Below are 17,322 nucleotides of genomic sequence, written 5' to 3'. Positions count from 1 at the left end.
GCGCCTGGAAGCGATCAGGATCGCTTCCAGCCGCTTTAAACCCTGATGTCTTACAGGGTACGTTGCTGGTCTTTAAAGACCAGGTTGTGTGCGACGTACCCTGTACGACATGTGTCGTTAAGGGGTTAAAGGGACAGTCAAGTCCAATTTTTTTTTCTCCAATATTTAAATAGACCATGCAATTTTAAACAACTTCCCAATTTACTTTTATCACCAATTTTGCTTTGTTCTGTTGGTTTTCTTAGTTGAAAGCTAAACCTAGGAGCTTCATATGCTAATTTCTTAGACCTTGAAGACTGCCTATAATCTGAATACATTTTGTCCACTAGAGGGCATTAGTTCACATGTTTCATATAGATAACATTGAGCTCATGCACGTAAAGTGACCTAGGAGTGAGCACTGATTGGCTAAACTGCATGTCTGTCAAAAGAACTGAAATAAGGGGGCAGTCAGCAGAGGCTTAGATACAAGATAATTACAGAGGTAAAACATGTATTATTATAACTGTGTTGGATATGCAAAACTGGGGAATGGGTAATAAAGGGATTATCTTTCTTTTTAAACAACAAAAATTCTGGTGTTGACTGTCCCTTTAAGGGTATCAAATAGGTTTCAGAATAAGACCTCCTGTGAAGATTTTTTCTCTCTCACGTTCCAACAAATCCTGTGAAAGCTCAGACCTTTCTGAAGTGTGTTTCAGATCTGCAGCTTTCAGGGGTCATTGTACCAGTTCCACTTCTGGAACAGGGTCTGGGTTTTTATTCAAATCTAGTCATTGTCCCGAAGAAGGAAAATTCTTTCAGACCAGTTCTGGATCTGAAGTTTTTGAATCAATTTGTAAGGGTCCCAACTTTCAAGATGGTGACTATAAGGACTATTCTGCCTTTTTGTTCAGCAAGGTCATTACATGTCCTCAATAGACTTACAGGATGTGTGTCTTCACATTCAGATTCATCCAGACCACTATCGGTTTCTGACATTCTCTTTTTCTAGACAAGCATTACCAATTTGTTAATCTTCAATTTGGCCTAGCGACAGCTCCAAGAATCTTTTCGAAGGTTCTCGGTGCCCTATATCTGTAATCAGAGCAGGGTATTGCGGTATTTCCTTATTTGGACGATATCTTGGTACTGGCTCAATCTTTTCATTTAGCAGAATCTCACACAAATCAACTTGTGTTGTTTCTTCAAAGTCATGGTTGGAGGATTAATTTACCAAAGAGTTTGATTCCTCAGACAAGGGTCACCTTTTTAGGTTTCCAGATAGATTCAGTGTCCATGACTCTGTCTTTAACAGACGAGATGAATGAAATTGATTTCTGCCTGTTTAAACCTTCAGTCTCGATCATTCCCTTCAGTGGCTATGTGCATGGAAATTTTAGGTCTCATGACTGCAGCATCCGACACGATCCCCTTTGCTCGTTTTCATATGAGACCTCTGCAGCTTTGCATGCTGAATCAATGGTGCAGGGATTCTACTCGGATATCACAATTGAAATTCTTAGATCCCAACACTCAACTCTCTCTGACTTGGTGGTTAGACCATCATCAGATTATTCAAGGGACCTCTTTTGTTCGTCCTTCCTGGACTGTGATTTCAACAGATGCAAGTCAGGTTGGGGAGCTAACTGGGGGTCTCTGACAGCACAAGGAGTTGGAATCCTCAAGAGGCGAGGTTACCAATCAATATATTGATCTCTGTGCTATTTTCAGGGCTCTTCAGGCTTGGCCTCTATTAAAGAGAGAATCATTCATTCGTTTTCAGACAGACAATATCACAACTGTGGCATATGTCAATCATCAGGGTGGGACTCGCAGTCCTTTAGCGATTAAAGAAGTCACTCAAATACCTTCTTGGGTGGAATCCAACTCCTGTCTAATTTCTGTGATACATATCCCAGGTGTAGACAATTGGGAAGCGGATTATCTCAGTCATCAGTCTTTACATCCAGGGGAGTGGTCTCACCATCCAGATGTATTTTGTCAGATTGTACAGATGTGGGGTCTTCCCGAAATAGATCTGATGGCTTCCCATCTAAACGAGAAGCTTCCCAGGTACCTTTCCAGGTCCAGGCATTCTCGGGCTGAGATGGTGGATGCGTTAGCAGTTCCTTGGTTTTACCAACCTGCTTACATTTTTCTAGTTCTTCTTTCAAGGGTGATCTCCAAGATCATAATGGAACAATCGCATGTGTTTCCTTTAGCACCAGCATGGCCTCAGAGGTTTTGTTATGTGGATCTTGTCCGGATGTCCAGTTACCAACCTTGGCCACTTCCTTTAAGGCCAGACCTGTCTCAAGGGCCGTTTTTCCATCAGGATCTCAAATTGCTAAATTTGAAGGTATGGAAATTGAACGCTTAGTCATAGAGGTTTCTTTGACTCAGTGATTAATACTATGCTACAGGCTCGTAAGTCTGTTTCAAGGAAGATTTATCTGGTTTGGAAAGCCTATATTTTATGGTATTTTTCTTATAAATTCTCTTGGCGATCTTTTAGAATTCCTAGAATTTAACAGTTTCTTCAGGATGCTTTGGATAAAGGTTTGTAAGAGAGCAGAGATTTGTCCCTTCAAAGTACTTGAAGTTTTATTTCATAGAAAGATTGCTAAACTTCCTGATATTTACTGTTTTGTTCAGGCTTTGGTTCGTATCAAGCCTGTTATTAAATCAATCTCTCCTCCTTAGTCTTAATTTGGTTTTGAAGGCTTTGCAGGCTCCTCCTTTTGTGCCTATGCATTCTTTGGATATTAAACTACTTTCTTGGAAAGTGTTGTTTCTTTTGGCTATCTCTTCAGCTAGAACCGTTTCTGAATTGTCTGCGCTCTCTTGAGTCTCCTTTTCTGATTTTCCATCAGGATAAGGCTTTTTTGTGGACTTCGTTTACATTTCTTCCCAAGGTTGTGAATTTTAACATTTTTTAGGGAAATTGTTGTTTCTTCCTTGTGTCCTAATCCTAAGAATACTCTTGAAAGATCTTTACATTCTTTGGATGTTGTAAGAGCTTTGAAATATTATGTCGAAGCTACTAAAGATTTCAGGAAGTCTATTTGTATTTTTTTCTGGTCCTAGGAAAGGTCAGAAAGCTTCAGCCATTTCTTTGGCATCTTCGTTAAAGCTTTTGATTCACAAGGCTTATTTGGGGGCAGGACAGTCTCTGCCTCAAAGAATTACAGCTCATTCTACTAGATCAGTCGTTACTTTTTGGGCTTTTAAGAATGAAGCTTCAGTTGATCAGATTTGCAAAGCAGCAACTTGGTCTGCTTTGCATACATTTACTAAATTTTACCATTTTTGATGTATTTGCTTCTTCTGAAGCAGTCGTTGGTAGAAAAGTTCTTCAGGCAGCTGTCTGATTCTTCTGCTTATGAATTATTTTTTCTTGTAATTTATGTTCAATTTTCGAGAGACTTATTTTTTGTGTGGATTTAATTGGATTTGATTGGATTTCAGCGGAAATAGCTGTTTTTATTTTATCCCTCCCTTTCTAGTGACTCTTCTGTGGTCTTCCACATCTTGGGTATTTCTATCCCATACGTCACTAGCTCATGGACTTGCCAATTACATGAAAGAAAACATAATTTATGTAAGAACTTGCCTGATAAATTAATTTCTTTCATATTTGAAAGAGTCCATGAGGCCCACCCTTTTTTTTTTTTTTTTAAATACTTTTTGTATTTTTTTGCTGGTTATTTTTGTATAAAAGCACAATTATATTTCCAGTTACTCTTTTTGTATGCTTTTTTTTTTTTTACTTATTTTATCACCCACTACTTGGCTATTTGTTAAACTGAATTGTGGGTGTGGTGAGGTGTATATTTATATGTATTTTGAGGTTTGAGTAACTTTGCCCCTCCTGGTAGGATTGTATATCCCATACTTCACTAGCTCATGGACTCTTGCCAATATGAAAGAAATTAATTTATCAGGTAAGTTCTTACATAAATTATGTTTTTCTTCGTCCCCTAATTTTAAGAGAATGTTCCCGGTACCGGACTCTCACCTGGAATTGGGGAGTACCATTCCCAAGGTGGATGGGGCTATCGCCATTGTAGCTAAACGTACTACTATTCCTCTTGAAGATAGTACCTCCTTCAGGGACCCCATGGACAGAAAGATGGATGGGTACTTTAAGTGATGGTAAATCCTAGCGTTTGTGAAATGCTAGAATTTACCATTGGAACAAATAAAGGGGACTTTCATCAAGTATAAAATACTTTATGCTTAGGAGCTCCTTTATTTGTTACAGGCGATCGTCTTCACTGAGCTGCTAAGGCAGCCCACCAGAACGCTGTTTTAGCTATCTGGCAGAGAGGTGAAGTTTCTACTTCTTAGCCAATAGCCATGCAGGAGATCCAGCTTAGCACCGCATATTGCTCAGACAGTAGAAAGGCGATTACTCAGAACTGTCCCAACTGATCAGCCTAGACTGTCCTACAAGATACTCTCCTGGTGGCTATCTCAGGACCACCTGTCTCAAGGCACGTACTTGTTGAGACTGTCATGGGAGATTGTGCCTTCTTGGCTGAGGGGTGGCCTTGGGGCCTTTTTGAAGGTGCAGGGAATTTGGACACAGAAAGAAGTCGCCCTGCCCATTAATATTCTGAAACTGAGAACCATCTTCAAAGCTCTGATGATGTGGTCTCAACTTCTGTTCGGTCAGTTTTATCCGATTCCAGTCTGACAACATCTGTAGCCTACATCAATCATTGGGGGTACAAGGAGTTCCCTGGCCATAAGGGAGGTGTCTCACATCCTTCAGTGGGCGGAATCCTTCAAGTGCCAGATCTCTGCCATTAATATCCCGGGGGTGGACAATTGGGAAGCAGACTTCCTAAGCATACAGACTTTCCATCCAGGGGAGTGGTCTCTGCATTAGGAGATATTCTCTGAGAACGCACTGATGGGGAGTTCCAGAGATAGACCTAGTGACGTTGCATCTCAATTCCAGGGACCTGAGGGACCCTCAAGCAGTGTTATTGGACGTGTTAGCGGTTCCATGGAGGTTCAAGCTTATTGATCGGTTTCCTCCCTTTGCTATTCTTCGTGTTTAACAGGCTCCATTTGAGCCAATGCGTTCTGTTGACATTTAAACTTTTGTCTTGGAAGGTTTTGGTTGTGTTGGCTATTTCTCCTGCTCGCAGGGTTTCTGAATCATCTGCCTTACAGTGTGATTCCCCTTATTTTGTTTTCCATGGAGATAAGGCAGTTTTACATACTTGGGTTTTTTGCCTAAGGTTGTTTGACCACAATATCAATATTTTTTGTCCTAATCTTTCTAGGAAGGAATGTTTTCAGAACCTGGATCTTGTAAGAGCATTAAAATTATATCTTCATGCTACCAAATAATTTTGACAATCCTCTTCCTTATTCATATTGTATGGTGATAAACGCAGGGGTCAAAAAGTAACTGTCTACTCTGTCCTTTTGGCTGAGCAGTGTCATTCATATGGCGTACATGGAGGCAGGACAACAGCCTCCTGGGAGGATTACGGCTCATTCTACCCTTGCAGTGTCGTCCTCTTGGGCTTTTAAGAACGAAGTTTCTATGGAGCAGATCTTTACAAAGTTTTTACAAATTTGATGTTTTTGCCTTTTTTCCTCTGCCTGTTCATTTTGGTTTCCTCTCTCTAATTTGGGTATTAAATTCCCAACAGTAACGAATTTGTGGACTCTCCTTACCATTAGAAAGAAAACAAAATTTATGCTTACCTGATAAATTATTTATTTCCTGGCAGGAATAGTCCACAAACCCACCCTATTTTTTTCTTTCTTAGCAGCGTTTTTTTCCCCTTGTCTTCCTATACCCCTAGTGTTTCTCTTACTTTTCCTGTTTTCTAAATTACTGGGGAGTAGGGGAAGTGGGAAGGATACTTAATGCTTTGGCTGCGGTATCTTTTCCTCCTCCTGGTGGCCAGGTTGTGTATCCCCAACAGTAATGAATTTGTTCACTTACCCTGCCAGGAAAGAACATAATTTATCAGGTAAGCATAAATTTTGTATTTGTTGTCTGGTAGTTCTCAGTTAGGTATTTCTGTCGTTTACAAAACGCACAGAAACCACCACAAAGTACTCAAACCAAGCTTTAAAGGTGTAAGTGTCAGTTTTTCCCCCCACTAGTAGATACACCATAAGTGAAATTAAAAACATTCCCAGTAAATTGTATGTTTCTTTCTACCCTAGTGTTCAGTTTTTTGCTTTCCAAGAGGCAATGTGATATTTGTTTATAGAAGTAACCCAGACCTTCATAAGCTCAGTGATCTTCTGAGAAATAAAGATATGGGTCTGTTAACCGTAGGGATAAGTAATAGGGTAGGTGCATTGGCCTGTTAAATGACTTCACTAGCGGTTAACTTTACTGTACAAACGTGTTTATGTGTAGTTCCAGGTGCAAGCGCTCTAGCACAAGCTTTATTCTTGGGAGATTTGCTGTATATGTAAGTGCATGGGCTTTGGTACTAGTATCAGTTGTCTCTCTTTTTTTTCTCTTGCAGAAAGAATCCATCCTGACTACCATTGGACTCCTGGAGGAGCCGTTGGGGAATGCACGCTTGCACACGACACGTCTAATTGCTGCTCTCTTAAACACGAACACTCCCAGTATTAACCAGGAGTTGTGTCGACTTGGCACCATGGATCTTCTACTGGTGAGCATTAGGCTTCAGGTCTGTGATATAAGAGGTGTACAGGGTGCTCAGATAGTGATGCAACGTATTGCATGATATCTCACTAGGCATGTGCAAGTCATGCTTTCTGAGTCCTGGGTTAAATGTACCTACTGTTCTTATGTCAGATTTGTCTGAAAGTTGGACACCAGATGAACCCATCAGTGCCTTCCTTAGTGTTAGCCACCCATTCTCCAGCAGTATGTTTCTATAACAATCTGCCATTTACTGACACAAGGCAACATCATTTAGTATACGCTCAAGTGCTTGTACTAATCACTGCTCCTGTGTTGTCACCACCCAAAATTTAGTAGCAGAAAAATCTCCAAAGTTTGAAGTCCAGAGTGGCATCTGCTGATCAATACACTCCCATAGTGCGTTTCAGAACCTTCGGATCTACAGTATGGTCAGTTCAGTGCTGCATGAAAAAAAACACCTGCAACTTGTAGTTTATAAATAATGTATCCCCAGGGAACTCCATAAGTACTTATAGTAGATATGATTTGCTTATGTATTGTGGATAAGAATTAGTGCTGCCCGTTATCTCACAGTATTATATAGAGAACAGATACCAGATTCATGACCCATTCTCACGTTTATCCTTCTCATGTAGGACCTGTTCTTTCGGTACACGTGGAACAACTTCCTGCACTTGCAGGTGGAGCTGTGCATAGAGTCTGTCTTGTCCCACTCCCTACAGGATGGGAAGAGTGAACTGGCGGATGAGCGAAAGGAAGAGGAAGCAACAGATAGGGACAGTGAGCAAGATGATATTATGGTGACGCATGTGAGTAAAGTTGTGTTTGCTCGCGTACACTTCTATACGTTCGTGTATCCCCTCCTAAGCACTTGCACCGACCTCTCATGGTTGCAGGGAGGACACAGGACACTCCTGCAGGGATTCTTCAGTGTCCTAATGGTAACACGTTTTACGTTTATGTGACCCGTCACTATATATCATTGTAGGACACTAGGACATTCCCCATGCCAGCGGTCTTCCTTCCCTTAAATTTAACAGTTTGGATGTGAAAAAAAAGAGAACATGAAACCCAATTTTTATTTTGTGATTCAGACAGAGTATAAACAACTTTCCAATTTGCTTCTACTTAATTTTTCTGTTGGTGTCCTGTGTTGAAGGAACAATGCAGTACTGGGAGCTAGCTAAGCACATTGTTTTGAGACTGACAATAAGCATATTTGTTCAGCCATCAATTGGCATCTAGCACCCAGTATTTCATCACTGCCCCTGGGCCTACCTTGGTATGTTTTTTTTTTCAACAAAGGATTCCAAGATAACAAAGCAAATTAAGTTAATTGGAAGGTTGTTGCATACTCTGTCTAAAACCATAAGTTTACTGTCCCTTTAACTTAGTAAGATGTTAGTTTCTTGTGGTAGTAAAAACCACTGTACAGAGACCCTGGTTTAGAGTGTTTCTAAAACAAAGCACTAAGTTCAGGCCTGGGGCCTGAGCAGACGTCTTAAAAACAATTGGTAAATGCCATCTGGGTGAAGCTACTCTGGTTACACCTCATCAGCTGTATCTTTATCCTGTGCATAGAGCAATGAGTTTCTGGGGAGGTTGTGCGTCTGGTTATAGACTTGTGACAACAGTTTGTCTGATTTCAGCTCTTTCAGAAGTGCTGTTTGGTACAGAGAATCCTGGATGCTTGGGAAACGAACGATAAAATCCAGTGAGTCCTATTTCTGTTTGTATCTATCTAGTGATTAGGGTTACAATGTGCTCCTCGTTCATGGTTGCTCTCTGCTTTTTTTTTTTTTTTAAGGGCGGATGGGGGAATGCGACGAGGGAATATGGGTCATCTGACGCGCATTGCCAACACTGTTGTGCACAACATGGAAAAGGGTCCAATGCAGGCTCAGATCAGTGACTTTATCACAGGTAAGTGTATGTCTGCAGCTTTAACTTATTGTAGAAAGCCAGATCATATTTGTTTGTGCAAAGGTGAGTCTCCTTCAGTAGGTCACTCAGGGCACCTGTAGTGCCTTATCTATAAATAGTCAGGCAGACCCGCAGGTGTTTTATGATGTTCCTCAGAGGATAAAGGGACAAGAGAACAGTGCATATAAGGTTATGTGCATTTGGATCCTTTTTGGGTTCCGAATGCTGAAGAATGCGCTATTTGGCTCTTATAGGAGCTGGATTGAATCTTGTGCAAGATTACCATGTTACGATCTGTGCAAATCTAGATCTCAAAGTTATCTTGCACAAGAATAAATCTGGCACCAAAAAGTGTCAAATAACACATGCTTCTGCATTTGTAGTGTCTAATGGTGTACACAGAATCACACAAGTTCGGGGTACAAAATAAGTATCTGAAGGAGGACTCGGGGTCATCTGTGAATTGGGAAATCTGTTCTCAGAACTTACTTGGGTTAGTGAACATGTAGGTTGGGTGGTGTTACACTAGAAATGTGAGCTTACCGGTGCAGATCTGCTTCTCCCTTTTTTTTACTTTCTGTACATCTTGGGTTTGATGTGGTCTGTTAGATATTCACAGCATGTGCTTAACAAGTCTTCTGAATCCCAGGGTAGGAAGTTGTGGTCTGTTAGATATTCACAGCATGTGTGTAACAAGTGTTCTGGATCCCAGGGTAGATAGTTGTGGTCTGCTAGATATTCACAGCATGTGTGTAACAAGTCTTCTGGATCCCAAGGTAGATATTTGTGGTCTGTTAGATATTCACAGCATGTGTGTAACAAGTCTTCTGGATCCCAGGGTAGAAAGTTGTGGTCTGTTAGATATTCACAGCATGTGTGTAACAATTCTTCTGGATCCCAGGGTAGAAAGTTGTGGTCTGTTAGATATTCACAGCATGTGTGTAACAATTCTTCTGGATCCCAGGGTAGAAGAGAGAGATGCATGAGGCAAAGTGTATTTTTGTCGTGGTACTGTTAGCTCCTTCCTGAGGTTATGATGCAGACTTCATACAGTTTTAATTTATCTGTAATCGCTACATTTGCTGCCTTTCTAACAAATAAGTGAATATCTTTCCCGTTTTATAAAGGTCTCTTAGGATGATGATGGAACAGAGTTCATATAATGAACTAATTTACCTTTTTTTGTGGATCTGAAAGGAAAAAAAAATAAATTCACCAGTAAAACACTATGGTTGTGCCATATATTTTAACCCCTTAGTGACCAAACCATTTCCTCCTTAATATAAGGAGAGTCCACGGCTTCATTCCTTACTGTTGGGAAATACTGAACCTGGCCACCAGGAGGAGGCAAAGACACCCCAGCCAAAGGCTTAAAGGGACACTGAACCCACATTTTTTTCTTTCTTGATTCAGATAGAGCATGCCATTTCTTTCTAATGACACAATGAGTCCACAGATCATCTAATCACTAATGAGATATATCACTCCTGCCCAGCAGGAGGCGGCAAAGAGCACCACAACAAAGCTGTTAACTATCACCTCCCTTCCCTCCCACCCCAGTCATTCTCTTTGCCTATGTTACAGCAAATAAGTGGTAAAGTTAGGTGTTAGAAAAGATTATTCAAGCAAGTAAGTAAGTAGTGTAAGATTGTGCTGCTTTGTCCTGGGGTGTAGCCATAGTCCATATCAGTCTGTTCAGTAGAGCAGTGGTGGCTTTAGAGCAATAGGAACTTGTGGGACATAATTCTCTCTGCGCCTCCCATGTAATTATGCTGCCCTGATTCGGAAAGCCTGAGTAAAATAACTCAGTCTTTACCTCTTTTTCCACAGGTCCATGTGAGGGAGAGGACCTCTCAAACCTGGTGAGCTGCCTTGCTGTCTGGCAGATTTATGAAGTAAGTGCTGACTTTAATTTCTTTCATGTAATTAGCAAGAGTCCATGAGCTAGTGACGTATGGGATATACATTCCTACCAGGAGGGGCAAAGTTTCCCAAACCTTAAAATGCCTATAAATACACCCCTCACCACACCCACAATTCAGTTTTACAAACTTTGCCTCCGATGGAGGTGGTGAAGTAAGTTTGTGCTAGATTCTACGTTGATATGCGCTCCGCAGCAAGTTGGAGCCCGGTTTTCCTCTCAGCGTGCAGTGAATGTCAGAGGGATGTGAGGAGAGTATTGCCTATTTGAATGCAGTGATCTCCTTCTACGGGGTCTATTTCATAGGTTCTCTGTTATCGGTCGTAGAGATTCATCTCTAACCTCCCTTTTCAGATCGACGATATACTCTTATATATACCATTACCTCTGCTGATTCTCGTTTCAGTACTGGTTTGGCTTTCTACAAACATGTAGATGAGTGTCCTGGGGTAAGTAAATCTTATTTTCTGTGACACTCTAAGCTATGGTTGGGCACTTTGTTTATAAAGTTCTAAATATATGTATTCAAACATTTATTTGCCTTGACTCAGAATGTTCAACTTTCCTTATTTTCAGACAGTCAGTTTCATATTTGGGATAATGCATTTGAATTAATAATTTTTTTCTTACCTTCAAAAATTTGACTCTTTTTTTTCCTGTGGGCTGTTAGGCTCGCGGGGGCTGAAAATGCTTCATTTTATTGCGTCATTCTTGGCGCGGACTTTTTTGGCGCAAAAATTATTTTCCGTTTCCGGCGTCATACGTGTCGCCGGAAGTTGCGTCATTTTTTGACGTTATTTTGCGCCAAAAGTGTCGGCGTTCCGGATGTGGCGTCATTTTTGGCGCCAAAAGCATTTAGGCGCCAAATAATGTGGGCGTCTTATTTGGCGCTAAAAAATAAGGGCGTCGCTTTTGTCTCCACATTATTTAAGTCTTATTTTTTCAGTGCTTCTGGTTGCTAGAAGCTTGTTCTTTGTCATTTTTTCCCATTCCTGAAACTGTCATTTAAGGAATTTGATCAATTTTGCTTTATATGTTGTTTTTTTCTCTTACATATTGCAAGATGTCTCACGTTGCATCTGAGTCAGAAGATACTACAGGAAAATCGCTGTCTACTGCTGGAGCTACCAAGCTAAGTGTATCTGCTATAATTTTTTGGTATCTGTTTCTCCAGCTGTTGTTTGTATTGCATGTCATGACAAACTTATTAATGCAGATAAAATTTCCTTTAGTACTGTTACATTACCTGTTGCTGTTCCGTCAACATCTAATTTTCAGAGTGTTCCTGATAAACATAAGATATTTTATTTTTTAAATCCATTAAGAAGGCTATGTTTGTTATTTCTCCTTCTAGTTTACATAAAAGTCTTTTAAAACTTCTCTTTTTTCAGATGAATTTTTAAATGAACATCATTCTGGTACTGATAATGGTTCTTCTGGTTCAGAGGTTTCTGTCTCAGAGGTTGATGCTGATAAATCTTTGTATTTGTTCAAGATGGAATTTATTCGTTCTTTATTTAAAGAAGTATTAATTGCATTAGAAATAGAGGATTCTGGTCCTCTTGATTCTAAATCTTAACGTTTAAATAAGGTTTTTAAATCTCCTGTAGTTATTCCAGAAGTGTTTAATCTCCCTGATGCTATTTCTGAAGTAATTTCCAGGGAATGGAATAATTTGGGTAATTCTTTTACTCCTTCTAAACGTTTAAGCAATTATATCCTGTGCCATCTGACAGATTAGAGTTTTTTTGGGACAAAATCCCTAAGGTTATGGGGCTGTCTCTACTCCTGCTAAATGTGCTACTATTCCTACGGCAGATAGTAATTCATTTAAGGATCCTTTAGATAGGAAAATTGAATTCTTTCTAAGAAAAGCTTACTTATGTTCAGGTAATCTTCTTAGACTTGCTATATTTTTAGCGGATATTGCTGCAGCTTCAACTTTTTGGTTAGAAGTTTTAGCGCAACAAGTAACAGATCATAATTTTATAGCATTATTATTATTCTATAACATGCTAATAATTTTATTGGTGATACCATCTTTGATATCATTAGAGTTGATGTCAGGTATATGTCTCTAGCTATTTTAGCTAGAAAAGCTTTATGGATTAAACTTGGAATTCTGATATGTCTTCTAAGTCAACTTTGCTTTCCCTTTCTTTCCAGGGTAATAAATTATTTTTTCAACTGTTTCTGGAAGGAAGGGAATTTTTTACCAAAGGATTAAAAATCTAAGGTAAATTTAGGTCTATAATCATTTCGTTCCTTTCTTCACAATAAGGAACAAAAGCCTGATCCTTCATTCTCAGGAGCGGTATCAGTTTGGAAACTATTTCCAGTTTGGAATATATCCAAGCCTTTTAGTAAACCTATAGCCAGCTCCTAAGTACCCATGAAGGTGCGGACCTTATTCCAGCTCAGCTGGTATGGGGCAGATTACGTTTTCTTCAAAGAAATTTTGATCAATTCCGTTCTCAATTTCTGGTTTCAGAACATTGTTTCAGAAAGGTACAGAATTGGCTTCAGTTAAGGCCTCCTGCTAAGAGATTTTTTTCTTTCCCGTGTCCCAGTTAACACAGCAAAGGCTCAGCATTTCTGAAATGTGTTTCAGATCTAGAGTTGGCTGGAGTAATTATGCCAGTTCCAGTTCTGGAACAGGGGCTGGGGTTTTATTTTTTCTCTTCATTGTACCAAAGAAGGTCAATTCCTTCAGACCAGTTTCGGATCTATCAATATTGAATCGTTATGTAAGGATACCAACATTCAAGATGGTTACTGTAGGACTGTCCTGCCTTTTGTTTAGCAAGGGCATTATATGTCTACAATAGATTTACAGGATGTGTATCTACATATTCCGATTCATCCAGAACACTTTTAGTGTCTGAGATTCTCTTTTTAGACAAGCATTACCAGTTTTGTGGCTCTACCGTTTGGCCTAGCCTCAGTTCCAAGAATTTTTTTCAAAGGTTCTCGGTGCCCTTCTTTCTGTAATCAGAGAACAGGGTTTTTTGGTATTTCCTTATTGGACAATATCTGGGTACTTGCTCAGTCTTCTCATTTTCGAAGAATCTCATACGAATCGACTTGTGTCGTTTCTTCAAGTTCATGGTTGGAGGATCAATTTACCAATCAGTTCATTGATTCCTCAGACAAGTGTAACCTTTTTAGGTTTCTAGAATAGATTCAGTGTCTATGACTCTGTCCTTGTCAGACAAGAGAAGTTTATCATTGATATCAGCTTGTCAAAACCTTCAGTCACAATCATTCCCTTTGGTAGCCTTATGCATGGAAATTTTAGGTCTTAGGACTGCCGCATCAGATGCAATCTCCTTTGCTCGTTTTCACATGCGACCTCTTCAGCTCTGTATGCTGAACCAATGGTGCAGGGATTACTCAAAGATATCTCAATTAATATCTTTAAACCGATTATACGACACTCTCTGACATGGTGGGCAGATCACCATCGTTTAGTTCAGGGGGCTTCTTTGTTCTTCCGACCTGGACTATAATCTCAACAGATGCAAGTCTTACAGGTTGGGGAGCTGTGTGGGGGTATCTGACGGCACAAGGGGTTTGGGAATCTCAGGAGGTGAGATTTCTGATCAATATTTTGGAACTCCGTGCAATTTCAGAGCTCTTCAGTCTTGGCCTCTTCTGAAGAGAGAGTTGTTCATTTGTTTTCAGATAGACAATGTCACAACTGTGGCATACATCAATCATCAAGGAGGGACTCACAGTCCTCTGGCTATGAAAGAAGTATCTCGAATTTTGGTTTGGGCGGAATCCAGCTCCTGTCTAATCTCTGCGGTTCATATCCCAGGTATGGACAATTGGAAAGCGGATTATCTCAGTCGCCAAACGTTGCACCTGGGCGAATGGTCTTCACCCAGAGCTATTTCCTCAGATTGTTCAAATGTGGGAACTCTCAGAAATAGATCTGATGGCTTCTCATCTAAACAAGAAACTTCCCTGGTATCTGTCCGGATCCAGGGATCCTCGGGCGGAGGCAGTGGATGCATTATCTCTTCCTTACAAGTGTCATCCTGCCTATATCTTTCCGCCTCTAGTTCTTCTTCCAAGGGTATTCTTAATATTCTAAAGGAATGCTCGTTTGTCCTGCTGGTAGCTCCAGCATGGCCTCACAGGTTTTGGTATGCGGATCTTGTCCGGATGGCCTCTTGCCAGCTGTGGACTCTTCCGTTAAGATCAGTCTTTCTGTCTCAAGGTTCTTTTTTCCATCAGGATCTCATAACCTTAATTTTAAGGTGTGGAGTTTGAACGCTTGATTCTTGGTCAAAGAGGTTTCTCTGACTCTGTGATTGATACTATGTGACAGGCTCGTAAATCTGTATCTAGAGAGATATATTATAGAGTCTGGAAGACTTATATTTCTTCAGGATGGTTTAGATAAAGGTTTGTCCGCAAGTTTCTTGAAAGACAAATCTCTGCTCTTTCTGTTCTTTTTCACAGAAGGATTCCTAATCTTCCTGATATTCATTGTTTTGTACAAGCTTTGGTTCGTATAAAACCTGTCATTAAGTCAATTTCTCCTCTTTGGAGTTTAAATTTGGTTCTGGGGGCTCTTCAAGCTTCTCCTTTTGAACCCATGCATTCTTTGGTCGTTATATTACTTTCTTGGAAAGTTTTGTTTCTTTTGGCCATCTCTTCTGCCAGAAGAGTCTCTGAATTATCTACTCTTTTTTGTGAGTCTCCTTTTCTGATTTTGCATCAGGATAAGGCGGTGCTGCGAACTTCTTTTGAATTTTTTACCTAAGGTTGTGAATTCTAACAACATTAGTAGAGAAATTGTGGTTCCTTCATTATGTCCTAATCCTATGAATGAATTCTAAGGAGAAATCATTGCATTGTTTGGATGCTGTTAGAGCTTTGTATTATTATGTTGAAGCTACTAAGTCTTTCCGAAAGACTTCTAGTCTATTTGTCATCTTTTCCGGTTCTAGAAAAGACCAGAAAGCTTCTGCCATTTCTTTGGCATCTTGGTTGAAATCTTTATTTCATCATGCCTATGTTGACTCGGGTAACACTCCGCCTCAAAGGATTACAGCTCATTCTACTAGGTCAGTTTCTACTTCCTGGGCGTTTAAGAATGAAGCTTCGGTTGATCAGATTTGCAAAGCAGCAACTTGGTCCTCTTTGCATACTTTTACTAAATTCTACCATTTTGATGTGTTTTCTTCTTCTGAAGCAGTTTTTGGTAGAAACGTACTTCAGGCAGTGGTTTCAGTTTGAATCTTCTGCTTATGTTTTTTCATTAAATTTTATTCTGGGTGTGGATTATTTTCAGCAGGAATTGGCTGTCTTTATTTTATCCCTCCCTCTCTAGTGACTCTTGTGTGGAAAGATCCACATCTTGGGTAATCATTATCCCATACGTCACTAGCTCATGGACTCTTGCTAATTACATGAAAGAAAACATAATTTATGTAAGAACTTACCTGATAAATTCATTTCTTTCATATTAGCAAGAGTCCATGAGGCCCGCCCTTTTTTGTGGTGGTTTTGATTTTTTTGTATAAAGCACAATTATTCCAATTCCTTATTTTATATGCTTTCGCACTTTTTACTTATCACCCCACTTCTTGGCTATTCGTTAAACTGAATTGTGGGTGTGGTGAGGGGTGTATTTATAGGCATTTTAAGGTTTGGGAAACTTTGCCCCTCCTGGTAGGAATGTATATCCCATACGTCACTAGCTCATGGACTCTTGCTAATATGAAAGAAATGAATTTATCAGGTAAGTTCTTACATAAATTATGTTTTTCTAAAAAGAATAATTAAAAGGAGGCACTTTATTTACACAAGATGGGATACATATATAAAGGACTGGGCACTTTATTTGCAAGAGACATAAATTCTCCTATATATGGAGGAGACTTTATGTAGACAGCTTGGATGCGGGCACTGGGGCTGAGGAAGAATATTGGGCTCAGTTTTCTTTTTTAAGACACAATGAGTCCAGGGATCATCTTAATTACTAATTGGATATTCACCTCCTGGTCAGCAGGAGGAGGCAAAGAGCACCACAGCAGAGCTATTAAATAGCTCCTCCCTTCCCTCCCACTCCAGTCATTCTCTTTGCCTACGTTAGTGATTGGAAGAGTTAAAGTGAAGAAGAAACAAAAAGGACAAAGCAATTTTCGTTCCTTTCGAAATTTTAAAGGAAACTCTTCTTCCTCCTCCTTCTCCTCCTCCTCCTCCTCCTCCTCCTCTTCCTCCTCCTCCTCTAAGCCGGAACAGTCTATGCCTGCATGAAGACCCAGCCAGTCTTGGAACAAAGGAAAGCAGTCCAAGAAACCGGTTAGTGATTCCAAGACAACATGAAGGGCATGCCCCCGAGCATCCTTCTTCGTTCAAGCCTGGGTTTAGGATGTCCTGGATCCCTGGGCAATAGAAATAGTGTCTCAGGGATACAAACTTGAGTTCAAGGTTTTTCCTCCCAGAGGCAGATTTCTAATTTCAAGATTATCTGCAGATCAGATAAAGAGAGAGGTGTTCTTACACTGTGTAGGAGACCTTTCCGCTCTGGGAGTGATTGTTCCTGTTCCAATTCAGGAACAGGGACTGGGGGTTTTATTCCATTCTGTTCGTGGTTTCCAAAAAAAAGGGAACTTTCAGACCTATTCTAGACCTCAAGAGTTTAAACAAGTTTCTCAGGGTTCCGTCCTTCAAGATGGAAACAATTCGTTCCACCCTCCCATTGATCCAGGAGGATCAATTTATGACAACAGTGGATTTGAAGGACGCGTACCTACATGTTCCCATTCACAGGGATCATCACAAGTTTTTAAGGTTTGCTTTTCTGGACAAAGACTACCAG

General features: G+C 40.2%; 1 protein-coding gene across 1 annotated transcript in view; it reads left to right on the top strand.

Annotated features, from left to right (window-relative positions):
• Positions 1–17,322, top strand: part of PPP6R2 (protein phosphatase 6 regulatory subunit 2) — a gene marked incomplete in the record, with an annotated part of 934,057 nt that overhangs the window by 297,877 nt on the left and 618,858 nt on the right. The window contains 4 exon segments of the mRNA XM_053716315.1: positions 6,492–6,644; positions 7,276–7,449; positions 8,290–8,354; positions 8,448–8,563. Of these exon segments, the coding sequence (XP_053572290.1) occupies positions 6,492–6,644; positions 7,276–7,449; positions 8,290–8,354; positions 8,448–8,563 (508 nt within the window).

This window comes from Bombina bombina, chromosome 6 (assembly GCF_027579735.1).
Source record: "Bombina bombina isolate aBomBom1 chromosome 6, aBomBom1.pri, whole genome shotgun sequence".
NCBI classification, from domain to species: domain Eukaryota; kingdom Metazoa; phylum Chordata; class Amphibia; order Anura; family Bombinatoridae; genus Bombina; species Bombina bombina.
The sequence above is the reverse complement of the archived record's forward strand: the minus strand, read 5'-3'. Positions and strand labels throughout refer to the sequence as shown.